This window comes from Phodopus roborovskii, unplaced genomic scaffold (genome assembly GCF_943737965.1).
Source record: "Phodopus roborovskii unplaced genomic scaffold, PHOROB, whole genome shotgun sequence".
Classification (NCBI taxonomy): domain Eukaryota; kingdom Metazoa; phylum Chordata; class Mammalia; order Rodentia; family Cricetidae; genus Phodopus; species Phodopus roborovskii.
In genome coordinates this window covers 5863066-5884080 of record NW_026126459.1, presented here as the reverse complement: position 1 = coordinate 5884080, position 21015 = coordinate 5863066, and the positions used below count along the sequence as shown (strand labels likewise).

At 38.1% G+C, this 21015-nt stretch overlaps 1 protein-coding gene across 1 annotated transcript in view; it reads left to right on the top strand.

The window, feature by feature from the left end:
* St13 (ST13 Hsp70 interacting protein) overlaps positions 1-21015 on the top strand; it is a 33621-nt gene that overhangs the window by 7461 nt on the left and 5145 nt on the right. The window contains exons 2-10 of the mRNA XM_051189438.1: positions 77-134; positions 1570-1642; positions 3128-3198; positions 8942-9008; positions 13078-13162; positions 13299-13409; positions 15332-15434; positions 17881-17997; positions 19818-19866. Of these exons, the coding sequence (XP_051045395.1) occupies positions 77-134; positions 1570-1642; positions 3128-3198; positions 8942-9008; positions 13078-13162; positions 13299-13409; positions 15332-15434; positions 17881-17997; positions 19818-19866 (734 nt within the window). The remainder of the gene's footprint in view (positions 1-76; positions 135-1569; positions 1643-3127; positions 3199-8941; positions 9009-13077; positions 13163-13298; positions 13410-15331; positions 15435-17880; positions 17998-19817; positions 19867-21015) is intronic.

Genomic DNA, 21015 nt, shown 5'->3' with positions numbered 1-21015 from the left:
GCCTTTTTAGGTATAAGTTGCTTTTTAGTGAATTCATGATGAATATTCTAAACAACTGTCTTTTTCTTATTTTAAGCATGGGGGGTAAAGTACCACCTGCTACTCATAAAGCCAAGCCAGAAGACAATGTCAAGGTAAGTTCAAATTTCTTTACTTTAGAGATAAGATACTATTTTTTTAACAGGTGTGCACCACCACTACCACCCTGCAAACCCAGCTTTTGAAGTATGGGCTGGGCCCCTGTGTAAAAAGTACAGCAAGTGTTTTAAAAAACTGGGCCATCTTGTGAGCTTTTTTTTTTCCTCTTGGGGGGTGGGTGGTGGAAGGAGGGTTTCACTAGGTAATCCAGAATAGCCTGGAGCTCATTATGTAACCCAAGATGACCTAAGTTTTCAAGCCACTTGCCTGTCTCAAAAATGTTGAGATTACAAGCATCTATCATCATACCTGGATTATAACTTCTATTTTCTTATACAAATTAGTTAAGTCCTTAAGGTTCCAAGTAGGACAGATTTTCCCATCAATTTAAGATAATTAGAAAACTTGGGAAGAAAAAAAATTTTAGTATAGGAGAAATGAAAGCTACTGAAGAATATGTTATGTTATGTGTCATTTGCCCCCTCATATCCAAACTTCAACCATGGGGCAACCTCCCCATGTCATTCTGCTAAGTGTGCTAAAACAAAACCAGGATTCAAATTCTTCATCCTTGGCAATCTCCCTCAGGTAGCAGGGAGGGAGAATGAGAATGCTCTGAGGTATTTATTTCCTCTTGCTGCTACTAAAGAGATAAGGAAGGACAGTACAGAGTTTTCTATTTACACATAGGTGACATTATTCTGAAACAGCTGGCATCCAACTCCAAATTCTTAGTTTTAAATCTGTTTCCAAATTTGGTCTAAGAGAAAAATTTCAAGGACAACAAATTTAAAAGATCATACTTCCAAGTGGGTACATTAGGAATAATAAAACTTGTGTCAGCAGTTAAAAAACAAACAAAAAACAAAAAAACTCCACAATTTGAAGATGTGCTTCTTATTGCATACAGTTTCATGTTTTTGTCCAGACTGGACTCAAACTCCTGTCCTCAAGTGACCCTACTGTCTTTTTATCATTAGTCATTAATAGTGTGATTTATTTTGCATGTAATATTAGTTTTTTTGATACTGTTTTCTAAGAGTGTAATGCAATGTAAGCTGGCCTCATAAACTGATCTTCAAGCTTCTACCTGAATACTGTGGATATAGGTCGGAGTTTCCATGCATAGCCAAAACGGTAGATTATATATAGAGTCATGGGGTACAGTGCCTGTGAAAGAGTGCTGCCTAGTATGTAATATGTGAACTGTATTTGCTTTGTAAAGGCAATTTAAATTCTAAAATGCCCTAGCTTAAAGGTTTGGATAAGGTACCACCTAGTTCATTAGAAATGAGAAGTAAAAGAAGGATACTTAACTGAAATATATAGTATATTTGAATAAGGTATAAATTTATATGTATGTTTTATATGAGTGCTAAAATGTGTTATGTTTTTAAGTTCTGACAGCATTATTTAATTTTCTCCTGCTAGGAAGAAAAAAGAGATAATAAAACAGAGGAAAACATAAAGACGGATGAACCATCAAGTGAGGAGAGTGATCTAGGTGAGCACATGGTAACATGTTAGTTAACCTTGGTGACTCAATCCTGTAGGTGGTATTTTTATCAGTTTGTTTTTGATGCAGTGTCTCGGCTTGTAGCCCAGGATGATCTGGAACTATGTAGTACAGGTGACATTGCATTTGAGGCAGTCTTGCCTCAGCCTCAGAGTCAGGTAACTGGTTTTATTTACTAGTTTGGTTATAATATTGACCTACAGACTTTTCCCTGTGTTTTAATAGAAAATTTATCTACACCTGATTTTTAAAGTTAATTTTATTAAAATGAAATAGTATTTTGTCATTTAGGTACATTGATTCTCTATAACTTGTATTGTTTTTGTAAATGTCTTTAAAAATATTGCAGTACAGCTCTGGAAAAATTTTGAGAAGTTTATTAATTTGCTGATGGGGAAGATTTTGTGGCAGTTTTTAAGATTTTTTTTTTTTATTATGTATACAGTGTTCTGCCTGCATATATGCCTGCAGGTTAGAAGAGGGCACCAAGTCTTATTACAGATGGTTGAGACCCACCATGTCATTGCTGGGAATCGAACTCAGAACCTCTGGAAAGCCAGTGCTCTTAACCACTGAGCCAGCTCTTCAGTCCCCCAGATGGTAACTCTTGGCAGTCAATTTTCTCTTTTCACTGAGTGGAGTTCTGGGAAAGGAACTCAGGTTCAGGCGTTGGAGCAAGCACTCTGCCTGCTGAGTCATCTCTCTGGCCCAGAGGTTTTCCCAAGTGAATTTTGGAGACTGACTAAATCAGTGGTGTTTTTATGTAGTACCCTGTGCACATTACTACAATAACTTAACCTGATTTGGCCCAAGTAGTAGTCTCAGTCTCTCTCTCTGTTCTTGTTTTTGTTTTCAAGGCAGGGTTTTCTGTGTTTGTTTGGAGCCTGTCCTGGAACTATCTCTTGTAGACAAGGCTGGTCTCGAACTCTGAGAGATCCGTCTGCCTCTGCCTCCCAAGTGCTGGGATTAAAGGCATGCGCCACCAATGCCTGGCCTTTTTTTTAAAGTTTTTATTTGATGTGCACAAGTGTCTGCATATGGGTCTCTATACTTGTTGCTCTCAGAAGCCAGAAGAGGACATCAGATCCCCTGGAACCAGAGTTAATAGATGGTTGTGAATCATCACATGGGTGCTGGGAATTGAATCTGTATCCTGTGATTAAGAGCAGTGCTCTTAATCACAGTGCCATCTCTCCAGCATTCGCCTAAAGTAGTAGGCTTACCTACTAATAGTTACTAGAATTATTTTTAACAAGGAAGTATTTTGTAAAGAATCAGAGTTCAGGTGAAACTAGCTCATAGTTATACTAGCAATTAGTTCATTGTCTTTCTGAGGTGTTGTTTGTAATATCTACAATGTCCAACACTCAAGGCAAGTTCATCTGATTTTAATAGTTTCAAGTAAGTAATGGCTATTAGGCTATGCAACACTTTTTATTTAGGTTTTAATTTAGTGGGTTTTAACTTTTGCAGAAATTGACAATGACGGTGTAATTGAGCCAGACACTGGTGCCCCTCAAGAAATGGGAGATGAAAATGCAGAGGTAAATTTGATGACTTATTTCAGGAAAGTGAAGTTCCTCAGTTTGGCAATTATTTTATAACATGACTCCCAAGAATTGTATAATAAATCTTCCTTTGACTTACATCTTGACACATTTTTCAGTCTTACTATCTGAAATATTTGCGAGTTCCCACAGTGTTTTTAATTATAATCTCTGAAGTCTTGTATTTTGTTTTACTTCTTTAAATTTACTTCAGTTTGATTAATCAATAAATTTGTTCTAAAGTATATACCTACGATTAGAAGTCTTTCTGAGATGAATTTTTATTTTATGTGTATGAGTATTTTGTTTGCAAATATGTCTGTGTACCATGTGCATCTGATATCCAAGGAAGCCAGAAGAGGGTGTTGGTACCTTGGAACTAGAGTTACAGACAGTTGTGAGCCACCATGTGGGTGCTGGGGCTCAAACTGAGGTGTTCGGGAAAAGTAGCCAGTGCCCTTAACTGTTGAACAGCGTAGAATTGTCTGTTTTTGTTTTTATTTTTTGGAGACAGTGTTTGTAAAACAGCTCTAGTTGTTGTGCTGGAACTTGCTTTGTATACTAGGCTGTCCTTGAACGCACAGAGATCTGCCTGCCTCTGCCTCCCAAATGCTGGGATTAAAGCCTTGTGGCAACATGCCCAGCTTATAATTGTCTTTTGATGGAATATCTAATGGCACATTTTTTCCAAATGCTTTTGTCACAACCAGCCCGTCCTCAAAGAGGTGAAAACTAGTACTGGAAAAGGAGATAATGGAAAACAGTTTTTGTTTTTTTTTTTATCTTTTTTTTTTTTAAAGATTTATTTATTATGTATACAACATTCTGACTTCATGTATGCCTACAAGCCAGAAGAGGGCACCAGAACTCATTATAGATGGTTGTAAGCCACCATGTGGTTGCTGGAAACTGAACTCAGGACCTCTTGAAGACCAGTTAGTGTTCTTAACCACTGAGCAATCTTGCTAGCTCCCTGGAAAACAGTTTTAAATGAAGAGTGATCAGTGCCCTTCCAAAGGGCAACAGTACTTTAAATGTCTCATGGAGTCTGCTGAGGAAAGAAGTTTATAAATAGTAATGTAATGCATCTTCAGCACCTGTTTTGAGAGTCATCTTTGCTAGTCTGCTCTTATGGCTTTTAGCTTTTCCTGACTTCTAATAGGTTTGAGCATACTTTGATCTATTTTGGTCATTTGTACAGTCTGTTCAGGCCTTTTCCCAATTTTTATTATGTTGTGTTTTTCCTTTCTTATGCTTCTCCTTCCCCACTTTTTGTTTTTTTGGACAAGATCTCTTAGTTTGGGCTGACTTGGAAGTTTTTGCCTTAGCTACCCAAATGCTCCAGTTTTATGGGATGCTGGTTATGAAATCCAGGGCTTTGTACATGCTAGGCAAGCACTCAACCAACCTGTATCTGAAGCCCTCCTTCTGATTATTTATTAACTCATTTACTTATTAGTTTATTTGAGCATTTTACATAGCTCACACTGTCTTCAAACAAGGTGATCCTGTAGCTTCAGTCTCCCAGTTGCTGGTGTTAACAAGAGTGTATCATCATACCTAACTAACACTTTGTATTTTGTCATTAATTCATGCAACCTTTATTGACGTTTCTTTCATCAGTGCTGACATACTGTTTACTATGTTTAATCTGTTTTGTATGTCTTAATTCCTTTCTTTATACTAATGCCACATTTTCTTATACAGCTGTGTACGAAGTTTATTATCTGATAGGACAAGGACTCATAGAACTCAAATATTTTAGCTGTTCTTGTTTTATTTTTTTCAATAAATTTTAGAATTAGATTGCCCTGGTCTCCTGTTCAATGTAGGCTTATTCTCATTCACAGTTCCCTTCTCTTTCTAGATACATGCACACACACATGCACACAGTGGGAGGAGAAAGATATGGGGTAGGGAGATTTGATTAGAGTTGCCTTAAATTTAAGTCAAGTTGAAAGAATTCCTCTTAGTATTTATGTAATTTTAAGATGTCTTTCAATAGCTTTCTTAACATTTCCCCCTCCCCCATAAATTTCATGCAGCTTTGTTAAGTACTTTGGGTTGCCATTTAAAAAAAAAAAACTTTTATAGCCGGGCGTTGGTGGTGCATACCTTTAATCCCAGCACTCGAAAGGCAGAGGCAGGCGGGTCTCTGTGATTTCGAGGCCACACTGGTCTATAGAGCTTGTTCTAGGACAGGCTCCAAAGCAATACAGAGAAACCCTGTCTCAAAAGACCAAAAAACAAAAACAAAAAAAAACTTTTATAAAATGTATGTACTATTTATTGATGTTTGTAGTTTCCCCTCTTCTGCTGGGGATTCACTGCATTCTAGGGGTTAACATTCTTTAGTTCTAGAACATTTTAAATTATTCTTTCAGATAGTGCTTCGTCTTTATACTTTTATTCCAGAATCCAGATTAGGTAGATATGTTGGCCTTTTTCTCTGTCATCTTTTGTCACTGTTGAATTATGAATACTCTTGTCTCATCTTCTCCCTTTACTTTTGAATCTGATTGTTGGTTTATCTTGATATTTGCATGCTGATTCTTTTTTAAGGTTCCTTAGTTGTTTATGTCTTTGTAAGATATCCATTTTAGGGTTTATTTTGTTTTATTTTTGTGAGCTAACTTTTTGCTATATGGCCCATGCTAGATCCAAACTCAGCAAAACCTCCTAAAGTGTTAGGATTACCACTATGCACATTGTGCTTTGCTTTTATGTAACATTTTGACCTTAAATTCCTTGGAATTTTTCTTGTGATAGTTTGTAGATGGTATGTTTGTCTCAAAAGGAATGTATTTGCTTCCATCAAAGCTTTGAGTTGAAGCTTGGACCATTTTAATTCCCAGGATAGCTTTTGTTTACATTGGTAATACAGAATTCCAGTGAAAAATTGCTTCATGGTTTTGGAATTTACTTTTTATTTGTTTAATTATTTTATGTTTATCCTTGGAGATCAGACCTTTTACCATATGGGTCGTGGAGATCAGACTCATCTGACTAGGTGGCAAGCACCTTTGCCTGCTGAGACTTTTCATCAGCCCAGTTATGGATTTTTCAGGGGTGCTTTATCCTCTCCATCTCTACTTGACTGTCCCTTGTGTGAATGAAGTTTAGCTTTGTATACCATATGTTTGTCAGTGTAGGCATTTCAGACTTGAGATTCACTTGAAGTCGTGTTGGTTAACGGATCCTCATCTTCATCTGAATATAATAATATACTTTGTGTTGTGTTCTGCATTATCTTCAAAAATATCAGGGTATTAGGTTTGACATTGTCTACAAGGGTGAATACAGCCTTTCTTGTGGGTTGTTTTTTGTTTTGTTTTGTTTTTAATATTTTTACATCTTCAAGTGAAGACTGCTTAGTTTTTTAAAATTTGTTAATTCTCAGTTTACCTGGCATTGCATATGGCTTGCTGTTGAGTTATTTGAACTGGCTTTTTTGTTTGTTTGTTTGTTTTGTTTTGTTTTGGTCTTTTGAGACAGGGTTTCTCTGTATTGCTTTGGCCCTGTCCTAAAACAAGCTCTGTAGACCAGGCTGGTCTTGAAATCACAGAGATCCGCCTGCCTCTGCCTCTGGGATTAAAGGCGTACACCACCAACACCCGGCTTTGACTTTGTTCTTAAAAACATGTTTTATAATTTGTCATAGGAATTTAATAAATACTTTAGGAGTAGATCAAAATATTTCAGTGAATACAATTAACATGATATAGATCTAACATGTACTTTCTCTTTAACACAAAACTTTTTCAAGCATGGTGTGATAATTTCAATACATATATATATACAGTGTATACTGATCAGATCAGAGTAATTATTCTTTTTGATAAAGACAGATTGAAATGGATTCTTTGACCATAGGTATTCTCTCCCTATCCCATTTCCCTCTTGAATACAGACTTGTAACAAGGTCAGCATGCCATAGGCACAGTGAGATACCTATGCTATTGCAGCACTGTTCACAATGGACCAAGTTAGGGACTTGGCCAGTTGCCTGTCAACAGGTGAGTGGGTTCTTCTATTGCTGTGAAAAGGCACCATGGCCAAAGCAACTCTTTAAAGAGAAAACATTTAGTTGGGGGTCTTGCTTACAGGTCCAGGTGTTAGTTCATTACCACATGGCAGGGACAGCTTGCTGGAGCAATAGCTGAGAGTTCTGAGTCGTAAGGAGCAGCCAGAGAGGAGAGGCACTAGGCTTGGTTTCGGCTTTTGAAACTTCAAAGCTCATCCCCAGCAACATACCTCTAACAAGAACATGGCCACACTTCCTAGTACTTCCCAGTTTATTAACTGGGTCTAAGTGTGCAAATAAATGGGCCTAAGGTAGCCATGTTCATTCTATCCCCCACATAGATAGAACAAAATGTGTGTGTATACACAGTGGAGTTTTAAACCATAAAGAAGAATGAAATCATATATATCTGGAAATCCTGTTAAGTGAAATATGGCAGACTCAGTGAGACACATACCACATTTTCTTTGATTTTTGTGTCCTGGGTTGTACATAGATGCATAAAGCCATTTTTATATATGTGACATAAATTTTTCATCAAAGCCTTTTTTTTCATAGAATTTTACTTTTTCGTAAGTCTTATGTGGTTTTAGAAACTTTATAGGCTTGATTTGTGTTTTATACAATCTTTTGTGGTGTACAGGGACTCCCATTTTGCTTTTTGTTGTTGTTTTTGCATTGTAAGAGTCTTACCCAGTAAACCAAGGTGGCCTTGGGTTTCTAGCAATCCTTTGCCTCTACCTCCTAAATGCTGAGATGAAGGTGTGTGCTACCACACCCAGTTGGCTTGCTTGATGTTTTGTATTGTTCTTGTTTTATAGATCAAGTAATTTGTCACTTGGATATAAAGATAGATAGCTTTCCTTTCTGTTCTTAGACATAGCAAATAATTTCCATCACCTCATGCTCTACCACCATCACCAAGACAAGCTTGCTATGAAGCTCTCATTGGCCTGGAACTCATAGTGTAGACCAAGTTGGAAAGATTCTCCTGCTTCTGTCTCCTGCATACTGGGATTAAAGCTTTTAATCGAAGAGCTCATTTTCTTAGTTGGTACCTGCAGGTGTTTCACATAGTAGAGGTGATAAAGTTACCACCAAACATTCAACTTTTTTTTTTTTTTTTTTTTTTAAAGATTTATTATGTGTAGTGTCTGTCTGCATATATGCCTGCAGGCCAGAAGAGGGCACCAGATCTCATTACAGATGATTGTGAGCTACCATGTGGGTGCTGGGAATTGAACTCAGGACCCCTGGAAGAGCAGCCAGTGTTCTTAACCTCTGAGCCATCTCTCTCAAACATTCAACTTTAAATAGGATATTCTGCATGTGTTATTATTAGTCTTTGTCAGCATTGTTCCTAGTACTTATTAATTAGTATAGGTGCTCATGGTTTTTATGGGAAGAAAGGATTAAGACATATGTCTTCTGTGATTGAAGTGTGAAAGGCATTTAGTTCACTTTTTATGCAGAGACTGGATTTAATTTTCATGGATAGTTCCCACGGAAGAGGAAGGATAATTAGAAGGAGGCAAAACAAAAATCCTATCTAAGGCAGGGTATGAAATGTGTAGTATAAAAGGCTAACACTATAGTTTTTCACTACTAGAGGTGAATGTATAAATGTGTGGATAATGACTGTCATCCTTAAGAATGTTCACATTGCTTCCTTCTCTTGCTTCACTACTTCTGAGATAACCTTCAATTTTCTGTTAGATAACTGAGGACATGATGGATCAAGCAAATGAAAAGAAGGGCGCTGCCATTGAAGCCCTAAATGATGGTGAGTAGTGTGTTCTTTTTGCTGTATTTTTATAACTGTTAATAGTGTAAACTTGAAGGGATTGAGTTACCATACTGAAGATGTTAGGATCCTACTGTTCAGCCTTTCCCTTCCTCATAGCAAAGAGTCTAAAATCATTCAGCATCAGTTACATTACCTCAGTATAGGCAGATCAGTCTTTACTTCTTCTGTATGTGTCATGACCTTTCTTTACTCAGAAGCAGCTTTTAAAAAGATGGAAGAGCGCCGGGCATTGGTGGCGCACGCCTTTAATCCCAGCACTCGGGAGGCAGAGGCAGGTGGATCTTTGAGTTCGAGGCCAGCTTAGTCTACAGAGCTAGTTCCAGGACAGGCTCCAAAGCAAAACAAAACAACAACAAAAAGATGGAAGAGACCAGGTGGTGGTGGTGACATATGTCTTTAATCCCAGAACTTGAAGGCAGAGGCAGGTAGATCTGAGTTTGAGGCTTCACTGGGCTACAGAAGAGTTCCAGGACAGGGCTACACAGAAACTTTGACTCAAAAAAAAAAAAAAAAAAAAAAAAGCCAGGTGTTGGTCATGCACACCTTTAGTGCTACAGCACCCCCCAGGAGGCAGAGGGATCTATCTCTGAGTTTGAGATCAGTCTGGTCTACAGTGCAAGGTCCAGGAGAGGCTCCAAAGCTACATAGAGAAACCTTGTCTTGAAAAAAAAAAAATCCTTGCAATCCATAACCTTCCATAAGTGGTGTTGTAAGCCAAACACTTACTACACTGGGAATATAGTCCCTGCATTCTAGGTCTTCAGAAAAAATTGTTGGTGGTGACCCCAACAATTTGGCTTAGCAGGCAAAGGAACTCATTCCAAGCGTAGTTGAGTTGGCCTGAGGTTGATCCCCGTGGTGGAAGGAGAGAATGACTTCTGTAGGTTGCCCTCTGACCCCCATGTATTCCTTGGCATGCCCCCTCCTGCTCTTGTCAAAAATTTATTTTTTTCAATGTTTGAGTGTTTTGTCTGCATCTATGTGTGTGCATCATGTATGTGTCTGGTGTCTGTAGAAGCCAGAAGACATAGTGTCAGATCCTTTGTAACTGGAGTAAGGATGGTATGAGCTACCTTGTGGTGCTGAAAATGATAACTTGGGTTTTTACAAGAGCTCTTAACTCTTGAGCCAACTCTCAAGCCCCTAAAAATGTAATTAAGAAAAAGATTATCAGAGAGGCTTGGTATTGTTTATGTTTAGTTACAGTTAGAACAAGTGATCATAAACTTGGAACTGTTGTGACAATTATCAGTAACATTTAACACAGTCTGCTTCATAACTGAGGTGGCTTGTCATTGTCTTAATTAATGCTGATAGTTAAGTCACATGCTAATTCCCATTTGCACTTGATTTAGAAGATGACTCAAGTTTTATTTTAGAATGAATTTTAATTAACAGTGTTGTTTTGTTTTGGCTGCTTGACTTTTTGGCATTGGGGGACAGGGCTTGGATGGGAAAAGTGTTAGTCTCTGCATGTAGTAGAGCTAGCTTAGAACTTTCACTGAGTAGTCACGTCTGATTTTTATTGAACTCAAAAGCTTCCTCTTTCAGCCTCTGAATGCTGGGGGATTTTGGCTTTAGCACCATCCCCAGTTCATTGTACCATTTGGGTGTGTGTATGTGTGGTTTCTCTGTGGTTTTGGGAGGCTGTCCTGGAACTAGCTCTTGTAGACCAGGCTAGTCTTGAACTCACAGAGTTCCACCTGCCTCTGCCTCCTGAGTGCTGGGACTAAAGGTGTGCCTCCTCCACCACCCAGCTGCTGATTTTTTTTTTTTGTTTGTTTGTTTGTTTGTTTTGGTTTTTTGGCCTGTATTAAAGCCGTCGTTTTATTCTATTGAGACAGGTTCATACAATGTAGTTGGCCTGGAACTCACAGAGAGCCACCTATCTCTGCCTCCTGAGTGCTGAGATTAAAGTCGTGTGATGCCTTCACACCCAAGAACTGCTGGTACTACTGTTTTACCTAAGGGCCAGTACTTAATATAACATTTGAAGACTTACCATGTTGTTCTTCCCACCCACTGTGGTCAGACTATAACTGTCTCTTGTCTTTTACATTTTGTTTGTTTTTGTCTTTTAGAGATAGGGTCCTTTTGATGTAGTTTAGGCACGCCTCCAATTGTGATCCTATTGCCTCAGTCTCTTCAGTACTGACATTAGAGGTATGTGCAACTATGTATATCTTTGCTACTTATTAATTGGGTAAATATTTTTCTAAATAAAATTTGACATTTATTTTAAAATTCTGTAGTTTTGTCTTGCCCCTGAGAATTAAACTGATCTACACAAAGAGCTCTTCTAATTGTTTTTGTTGGATAATCTCTCTTAAAAGGGCTAGTTGAAAAAAAATAGAAATGAAAAACAAAAGTTTTGGGCCATCAAGGTGGCTCAGTAGGTAAAGGTGCTTGCTACCAATCCTGGCAATTGAGTCCAAGCCCTAGGACCCCATGATGAAAGGAGATAAACTTCTGAAAGTTGTCTCTGTGTATAAATGAACACACAAATCTTGAATAAATGTAATTCTTTATACATAAATCTAAGAATGTGGGGCTGGAGAGATTAAGTGACTAAAAATGCTTGCCATCTCCTCTGTCATAAAGACTAGAGTTAGGACTAGCACCCATGTTGTGTGGCACACAAATGTGCATAAATCCAGCTCTAAAGGATCTGGTGCCATCTTGTGGGCCCAACGTGTGTATACATTAATAAAAACACACAGAGACAAATAGTGGTAATAGTGAATAAAGGTCTTAATGGCTTCAATGTCTCCATTTTTGTGAATACAAGTAGTACTCTTTTTTTTTTTTTTATCAACCCCGTGAAATCAGTTGGACACTTAATCCTTTTTAAACTTAACTTATTTAACAAGTAAAATAACTAGCATAAAATTAATGTGCTTACTATTTTTTTTAACATTTACTTAATGTTTTTGATTTTTTTTTTTTGTTTGTTTGTTTTTCCCAAGATAGGGTTTCTTTGTGTAATAGCCCTACCTGGAACTCTCTTGTAAGCCATGCTAGGGTTGAACTCAACAGAGATCCTTGTGCTGCTACCTCTTTGGTGATGAGATCAAAGGAGTGAGCCATTACTGCCTAGTAATGTTTTGGATTTTTAAAAGATTTATTTGTTTCTGTGTATATTTTTGCTTCTGTGTATGTGTGTCTACCACATCTGTGCCTGGTGCCCTTGGAAGTCAGAACAGGGCCTTAGATGCCCTGGAACTGAAGTTAGAAGTGGTTGTGAGCCACCTTGTGAGTGTTGAGAACCAAAATTGGGTCCTCTGCAAGAGTATTGTTTGCTCCAGCTCCCCATTAATGTACATACTTTGTGTGTAGAGGTCAGAGAACAGCTTTCAGGAATTCATTCTCTGATGCTACCATGTACGTCTCCTCTTTTGATTGTGTGGCCTAGGCTCACCTCTAATTTGCAATACTCTGACTTCTGCTTCCTGAGTGCTGGAGTTTACAAATGTGTGTCATCTTGCTTTATCTTTTTTCTATTTTGTTTGTCTTGTTTTGTTTTTCATGATAGGGTCTGGGCTGTTCTGGAGCACCCTAAGTAGACCAGGCTGGCCTCGAACTCATAGAGATCCTTCTGCCTCTGCCTTCCAAGTTTTGGGATTAAAGGCCTGTGCTACCCCACCCAACTCTTAAATTTTTTAAAAATTATTTTTATCATTTTATGTGTATGAGTGGCCTGGTACCCTTGGAGACCAGAAGAAGGCATCGAATCTCTTGGAACTTGGACTATAGATGGTTGGTTGTGAGTTTATATGTGGGTGCTGTGTCTTCTGAAATAGTAGTCAGTGTTCTTAACCACTGAGACATCTCTCTAGCTCCTTATTTAAAAAATGTTAAAGTATTGGCTGCTAAACACAATGCTTCATGCTTGTTTGAAAGTATATAGCACTGAACTTTGTCTCTTGTCTCTATTAGTCTTTCTCTTTTTAAAAAGGTAGACTTAGAAAAGGATACCTAATTCTTAATCAGATTAAAAAGTCTTTTGTCCTTTGGATATTTCATAGTAAGTTTTATTTAACTTCAGGTGAGCTGCAGAAAGCAATTGACTTATTCACTGACGCCATCAAGCTAAATCCCCGTTTGGCTATTCTGTATGCCAAGAGAGCCAGGTAAGAACACTTAAGTACAAAAGTACCTTTTGTAGACTTCTTATAATCCTTTGTTTAGTTTGATTCTGTAGAAATCTCAAAGGTTTTATTGTTTGATATGAAGTTTTTCTTAATACTACCTTCATTTTTTTTTTAGTGTCTTCGTCAAATTACAGAAGCCAAATGCTGCCATTCGAGACTGTGACAGAGCCATTGAAATAAACCCTGATTCTGCTCAGCCATACAAGTGGCGAGGGAAAGCACACAGGTAAATGAGCAAAGAGGGCTGGGGAAATAGCTTAGCTGTTACAGTGCACTGAGGACTGAGTTTGACCCACATGATTTAAAAAGCTGGTTGTGACTGGGTAGTGGTGCTGCTCTTTAATCCTAGCACTCAGAGGCAGAGGCAGGTGGATCTCTGAATTTGAGCCTGGCCCATAGAGTGAGTACCAGGACAGCCAAGGCTGTACAGAGAAACCCTTTCATGGTGGGAAATAGAAGAATCAAAGAGAGATGATCCTGTATTGACTACACAAACCTAAACTTCTTTATTCATTACTGGAACCTTTCAAAAAAAAAAAATCTGGATATAAAGGTAGTTTCACCCAGTCTAGTAATCATTTCTAGTGGTAAAACTTAGTGCTTCACATGTCTTAGGGAAGTCTAAGGTCTTTCAGTTGGCTTGAGAAGCTGATGTAGGTCAAATGTGAATAGAGATGAGAGAATGGTGTTTTTTTGTTGTTGTTGTCTTGTTTGTTTTTTTTTGTTTTGTTTTGTTTTGTTACAAAACATGTATGCCTGCATGTATGTCTACATGCCAGAAGAGGGCACCATATTTCATTATATATGGTTGTGAGCCACCATTTGTTGCTGGGAATTGAACTCAGGACTTATGGAAGAGCAAATAGTGCTCTTACTTCTGACCCAGACCTTGCTTTTGTTTTTCAAGACAGGGTTTCTTTTTGAAGCAGTGCTCACTGTTATGAAACTCACTTTGTGGACCAGCCTGGAACTCACAGAGATCCACCTGCCTTTTCCTTCTAAGTGCTAGGATTCGAGGCATGGTGCCACCACTGCTTGGAGAGAAGGGATATTCTTTGCACAAATGTGTTAAATGACTTAGAGTAATGATTTTTATGAAGGGAAGTCAAAGAGAAAGGGGGAAAGGTTGAAATAAAATGTATAAATGCTGTGGGTGCAGTAGACACCCACACATTGTTGTTGGTTTCTTTGAAGCTGGCCACTAGTCCTCAAGTAGTGTTTTGCTGTCTAGTACCAGCATAGACTCATCTTGTACACTGACTGGTGGAGATTTAGAATAAAGTATTTTTCTAAGAAACCATAGATCATTTTGTGAACTCTAAAAGTTGTGTGGTAGGGTATACTTACTACTTCTGTTACTGTCTTTATTGTTATTTCATTGAACACAACCAAAAAATAATCTTTATAAATTCATGATTTGAATGAAGCATTTATAAGTTGAATTTATGCTGAGATTTTCAATAAAAATTAAATGTTTGCCTTTTAAGTCTTTGTCCCTATGTGATTTTCTAACCCTATCATATACATTAACAGTGTTTCATAGTTACTAACTTAGCATACCATGTCTTCCAAATAAATTGTAAAGTTTTCTTGGTATCAGGGTTCACTTTAAGAATATAGCCCATTTAAAGTATGTAGCTAAAACAAAATATTTAGAAAGATAATTTCATGTTTTGTGTGTTTGTGTTGTGAATGTGGTAGTCTCATTTTTGTTTATATCTGGGTTTAGGGTTTGCTTTATCATTTTTTATTACATTTATCTTGAGAGGGTGGCAGTATCTCATGTCATGGTGTATATGGTCTCCATCTCGTTTTCAACTGCCTCTCTGGTCCAGTCTTCTAGTTCTGAGTACTGGGTTTGATTGTTTCTCAATAATGCAGGCACTTATGCGTGTCTTTCACCTCAGGTCTACATAGAACATGTAAAGTGTTTTTCATGTTAGAAAATTACTGTTTTACCTCCTTCTTTTAAACGCAGCAGAATTATCATTGTGGAAAGTTCAGTTCCTTCAGATTTTTAGAAAGTTAACTATCACAGTAACACAGTGCTCACTTTGGTGATAAAAATTTGTAGTTAATTGAGTGAAAATTTTTCTGTTACTCTGCTGTTTATAAGTGGCTCTTTCAATGAGTTTACTTCTGTTTCAGACTCCTGGGTCACTGGGAAGAAGCAGCTCATGACCTCGCCCTTGCCTGTAAGCTGGATTATGACGAGGACGCCAGTGCAGTGCTGAGAGAAGTTCAGCCTCGGGTATGTCAGGGTTACCTTAGACTCCACGGCTCGGGTATGCCAGTCATTACTGTAGACTCCCCGGCTTTGTACTTGGCCTGGGAGGTTAATCTGCTGAAAAACAGGTGGTGAAGCATGTAGAGGCTAAAGTCAGAGAATAGGCTGTATGACTTCTGCAAGGCTTCGGTGGAATAACACACAAAATCAGAAAGTGGTATACACATGCCTTAATCCCGGCACTTAGGAGGTAGAAGCGGGCAGATCTCTATGAGTTCTGGCTATGTAGAGAGACCTTGTCTCAAAAAAGAAAGAAAGGGAAGGTTTACAACAAGGAAAGCAACTGAACACCACAAAAAGTGACTCAGGATTACATCTGACATCTGCTCTGTCCTTATGTAATAGGTATGTGCTAAGGAGGAAGACCTCTCTGAGGTGAATTTCAAGTTCAGTTGGGTTTTTTTTTTTGTTTTTGTTTTTAAGTCTTTACTACTGATAAATTTTGCTTTTCGAGACAGGGTTTCTTTGTGTATAGTTCCAGCTCTTCTGGATCTCCATTTGTGTAGACCAGGTTGGCCTGGAACTAGCAGAGATCTGCCTTTTTCTACCTCCCAAGAGCTGGGATTAAAGGTATGCACCACCACTGGCCCCCAAAAGATTTTTCTTTTTTAATGAAAATGTTTACTACAAAAGCTATAGAATTTTTATGTACAGAATCTTACTGTGTAGCTCTGGCTGTCCTGGAACTCACTATGTAGATCAGGCTGTCCTCAAACACAGTGATCACCTACCTGTACCTCCCATGTGCTGTGGGATGAAAAGTGTGCACACCCCATCTCCCCAGCATTTTGAAACTTTTATTACTGTAAACTTAGCAAACTAGTGGTTGAAAATATTTTTAAAACATAAAGTTCTTAAAAATTTGTATAGACACTAAAGTAACATTTGAATACCAACTGTTCATCTCCAAAGTATTTGAAAGGTCTGTTTCTGTCCCCTGACCTCCACCCCTAGGGTGGTTCTAGGGGTTAAACTCAGGGCCTTATATATGTTAATCATGTACTTAACCATAAAACTATACCCCAGGATCCAAGATGAATTGTTTCTGGCCATATCCCCTATTTTTAAAAGTATTATTTTTACTTTATGTGTATGGGTGTTTTGACTGGATGTGTGTTAGGTTACCATGTTCCTGCATTGCCTTCAGGGGGTAGAAGAGGACATTGGGTTGTCTGGAACTAGAGTTAAAGACAATAGTAAGCTGTGGTATGGGTCTTAAAAATCAAACCGAGCTAGTGTTCTTAACCATTGAGCAGTCTTTCCAGCTCTACCCTGCCCCCATTTCATAGATGAAGAAACTTCAAATATAGACTGTGGTAAAAATGTGGTATATGTTTTGACTATCTGCCTTCCTCATTTATTTTTACATACCAAATTGTTTCCCTTCTTTCCTTCCCCTATTCCCTTTTCTCTCTCTCTCTCTCTTTTTTTTTTTTTTTTTTTTTGTATAGTGTGTAAAGCCTGGATTTATGTTTGGTTATTCTTAATGAGTTTATTAGCTTATGTTAATTATATATAATTTACATGTTGTCTTAGAGTTTCTGTTGCTCTGAAGAGACACTATGACCACAGTAACTCTTATAATGGAAAACATTTTATTGGAGCTCACAGTTTTAGAGGTTCAGTTCATTATCATGGTGGACATGGCAGCATGCAGGCAGACATAGTGCTGGAGAAGGAGCTGAGAGTTCTACATCTTGATCCGCAGGCAACAGAAAGGGAACTGTGTCACTGGTTGTAGTTTGAGCACATATGCGACCTCAAAGCCCACCCCTATAGTGACAGCACTTTCTCCAGTAATTCCACTCTCCTACTAGTGCCCTCCCTATGGGCTTATGAGGGCCAATTACATTCAAACTAGCACACATGTACATAATGAATTTTGATTATTCTTGTTTCCCATTACTCTTTCCCATTCTCCCCCACCAGCTAGGTTCCTCTTTCCCCTTACACTTTCATGTCTTTTTCATTCTGACCCATTGAGTTTTCTTAGGGTTTCTTTATAGGAGATGTGCTGTACAACTAAGAAAGTGTCTCTTCCCCGCCATCAACCTTGAGGTACCTGTAGCTCTTCAGAGTGGTATGGAACCTCCTTAGTCTCCCTCCAGCTTTCATGGCTGAGGTTCTTTTTCTGTAAGATGAATCTGTCATTTTGTAGAGCAATATAGTAAGAAGTCACTATTAGAAGAAGGAACTCTTGTTGGTTTTTCAAGACAGGGTTTCTCTGTATTGCTTTGGAGCCTGTCCTGAACTTGACCAGGCTGGCCTCGAACTCAGAGTGCTGGCATTAAAGGCATGCATCGCCAATGTCCCACTAGAAGAAGGAACTCTTAACAAAGCTTCTTCACTTAACTTTATCAGACATTTCAGGCAAATTTATTTCTTGTGTGTGTTTTTTTTTCCCCCCCAGGCACAAAAAATTGCTGAACATCGGAGAAAGTATGAGCGCAAACGTGAGGAGCGAGAGATAAAAGAAAGAATAGAAAGGGTAAAGAAGGCTCGAGAGGAGCATGAGAGAGCCCAAAGGGTAAATTGCTATAGCTAACAGTAGACAAAACTTTAGGACACTGTTGTTTAATTCTATCTTTCCATAATGGCTACAGCGTGTGGGGAGTCAGCCCTGGACAAGAGTCTCCTTTCATTTTGTCCTTTCTGTTTTTAGTTTCTAAGGTCATGTGAACTTGCATTTCACCAAGTTACATACTTTTTTCTTTTAATTTTGCAAATTTGGGTCAAGAATATAACTTACAAAGCACTTCCACAGCAGAGCAACCCTTTTCCCCATCCAAGCTTAAAATTTCCTGGCCAGGTTAATTAAATTTTGATAGTACTGTCATTTTATGTGGGTACTAGTCCTTCCCCATAGGATTCTTCCCCTGTGTTTTTTTATGATTCTTAACTTTACAACTATAGATTCATGACTATCAAAAAAAGATTTTAGCTATACATCTATAATCCCAGCATTCTGGATGCTAAGTGGGGGGACTTTTAATTTAAAGTCACCATTGGCTACATAGTCTTGTCTCACAGGGGAAAAAAATAAGGTTTTTTAAAAAATAATTATACAGTTGTATCATAGAAATGTAGAAAGATTTTTGGTAGTTTTTCCAGTATTGTTAATACTGTTCTTGTTTTTCCTAGTTTGTTTTTCCCCATGTACCTTTGTATAATAGTGTTGTGTCAAGAATTTTCCTTGGGTGATGCTAGACACAGGTCTACTTGACCCAGGTAGGGAGTCTACAACAGATCAAGGTGTGGATACAAAGTCCAACTTGGTGAACACTCAGTTTTATTTAGGTTACTTACAGGAATATGGATAAGGGGTTACTTACAAGAGAATAATGACTTAGAGACAGCTGCATCAACAAAGCCCACCCAGCATGAGTGACAGCTCACAAACAGCTGGGAACCTGGAGCACACTGCACTGGCTGCTCAACAGGAAAGTGACCTTTCCTAATGACCTTTTCCAGGCAGCTTGGCTGGTCTCATGGTCTGCACCTTGCTTGGCTGGAAGTGATTCTGAGCTGCTTGACTTGTTTTCTTTTGAGAAGGAGGGGGCCTAGAGAATCTAGTCAGTTTCAGAGATCAACTATAGGTATATTTTTGAGTTGTTTACCTTCCTGTGTAAACAGCTTCCTTACAGAGAGTACTGTCTTAATTCTAGAGGGAACAGTTGTTTTTATCAGTTGTACTTGTTTATAACATTGCTGAAAGGACATGTAGCTGTATATAAATAAGTCTTAATTTTGGGGTCATTTAATAAGCATCATACTGTTTACATTTATTTATCATAGTTTATAAAATTATATCTATATGTGTATATTTATTTAGTTTCCTGGGGATTGAACTGGGCCCTCACTCATGTGAGGCAAGTGCTGCACCACTGGGATATATATATATAGCCTTGTCTTGATTGTTTGTAACTGGGTATGAAGGTAGGTTCTAATTGGTCATTCTTTGTTCTTAAAAACAGCTCAGGGAGCCTTCTTCAGTGTTGTTTTACATTTTACTGTAAGTAGGTAGACAAGATGAACTTGGAATGTAGTCTAGACATGCCCTTTTGTTTTGGAGTTTTAAAACAAGTGAGAATTCATCGCTTGCATAAATGAAGCATATATGTGTTTTAAGTTTTCAGAGAAGTAAAAATGCTAGAAATCATTAGTAACATAAGCTCCAGGGACAGTTGGAAGTGGTTCCTCTGTTGGTTGAACCTTAACTTTCTGACTTCAGTCTTATTTTAGATTTTGATTTCCTCGATTTCTGTTGAAGGTTTAGGTATGGGGAGAAAAAGGTTCCTTTGTTGTTTTTTCTACTGTTTTATAATTTGTTTTCATTTTGTCTTCAAGGAAGAAGAAGCCAGAAGACAGTCTGGAGCCCAGTATGGCTCTTTTCCAGGTATTTTAAAGGAAAACCTCTTAGTGTTATAAATCATTAAGTTATCTCCTCCTGATTTTGAAGCCCAGGAGTGTCTGTGTGTATATGGGGAGAGATAGTTCTTGAAGCTCCAAAGAATGTTCATTTTCATTAACTTCTTTTTTTTTTTTTTTTTTTGGCTTATGGAATAAAAACACTATTTTCTCCCTATATTTTGAGTTACAATATACTTTAAGAAAAGTTAGTAATATGCTTTAAGAAAAGTTAGTAGTTGTTGAGTGCTGAGTATTTTACTTCAAGTAATTTATTATAATGTACTCTACTTGAAAATCAGTAAGAATATATCCTGTTACATGTGATAATATTTATTTTCATGAGGATACTGCCTAAAGACAGGACTAGCAGAGCAATTATGCTGCACACCTTTAATTGGAGCACTCAGGAGGCAGAGGCAGGTGGATCTCTGTGAGTTTGACACCAGCCTGGTCTACAGAGTGAGTTCCAGGACAACCAGGGTTACACAGAGAAACCTTGTCTTGAAAAAACAAAAAAAGTAGAGCTGGAGTAATGGTTCAGTGGTGAAGAGCCCCTGGCTGTTCAGCACAGACGCAGTCCAATTCCCAGCACCTCATAGCTGGCTGTAATTGTAGTTCCAGTGTTGTCTTTGTGCCTCCAAAAGCAGCAGGAATGTATGTCATGTGTATAGGTATATATGTATATGTAATACATGTAGACAAAACTTAAAGAGAATTTGGGCATGTAAGTATTTTGAGTTCAGTATGACACTCAGTATGTTGTAGAGTGCTATTTTAAGGTGTGTTACTTTTCATGCTGTGAAACATTTGTTTATGTTGTAAAGATTTGTTACTTTTGTTTATGCTGCATTTGTTTAACTCTGTGAAGCTGTGGTTCTTTGCATGTCTGAACAGCCAATAGTGAGGCAGGAGAAACAATAAGCTGGGCTGGCAGGCAGAAAGAGTAATAAAGAAGCAATAAAGAGAAGAAGCAATAAAGAAAAGGGGGGGGGGAATAAGGGGAGAAGGATGCTAGGGACTAGCCCCTCTAGGCAGCTATGGAGTCAGAGTGAAAGTAAGATTTACAGAAATAACAGAAAGGTAAAAGTCCAGAGGCAAAAGGTAGACTGATTAATTTAAGAATAGTGGCAAGAAA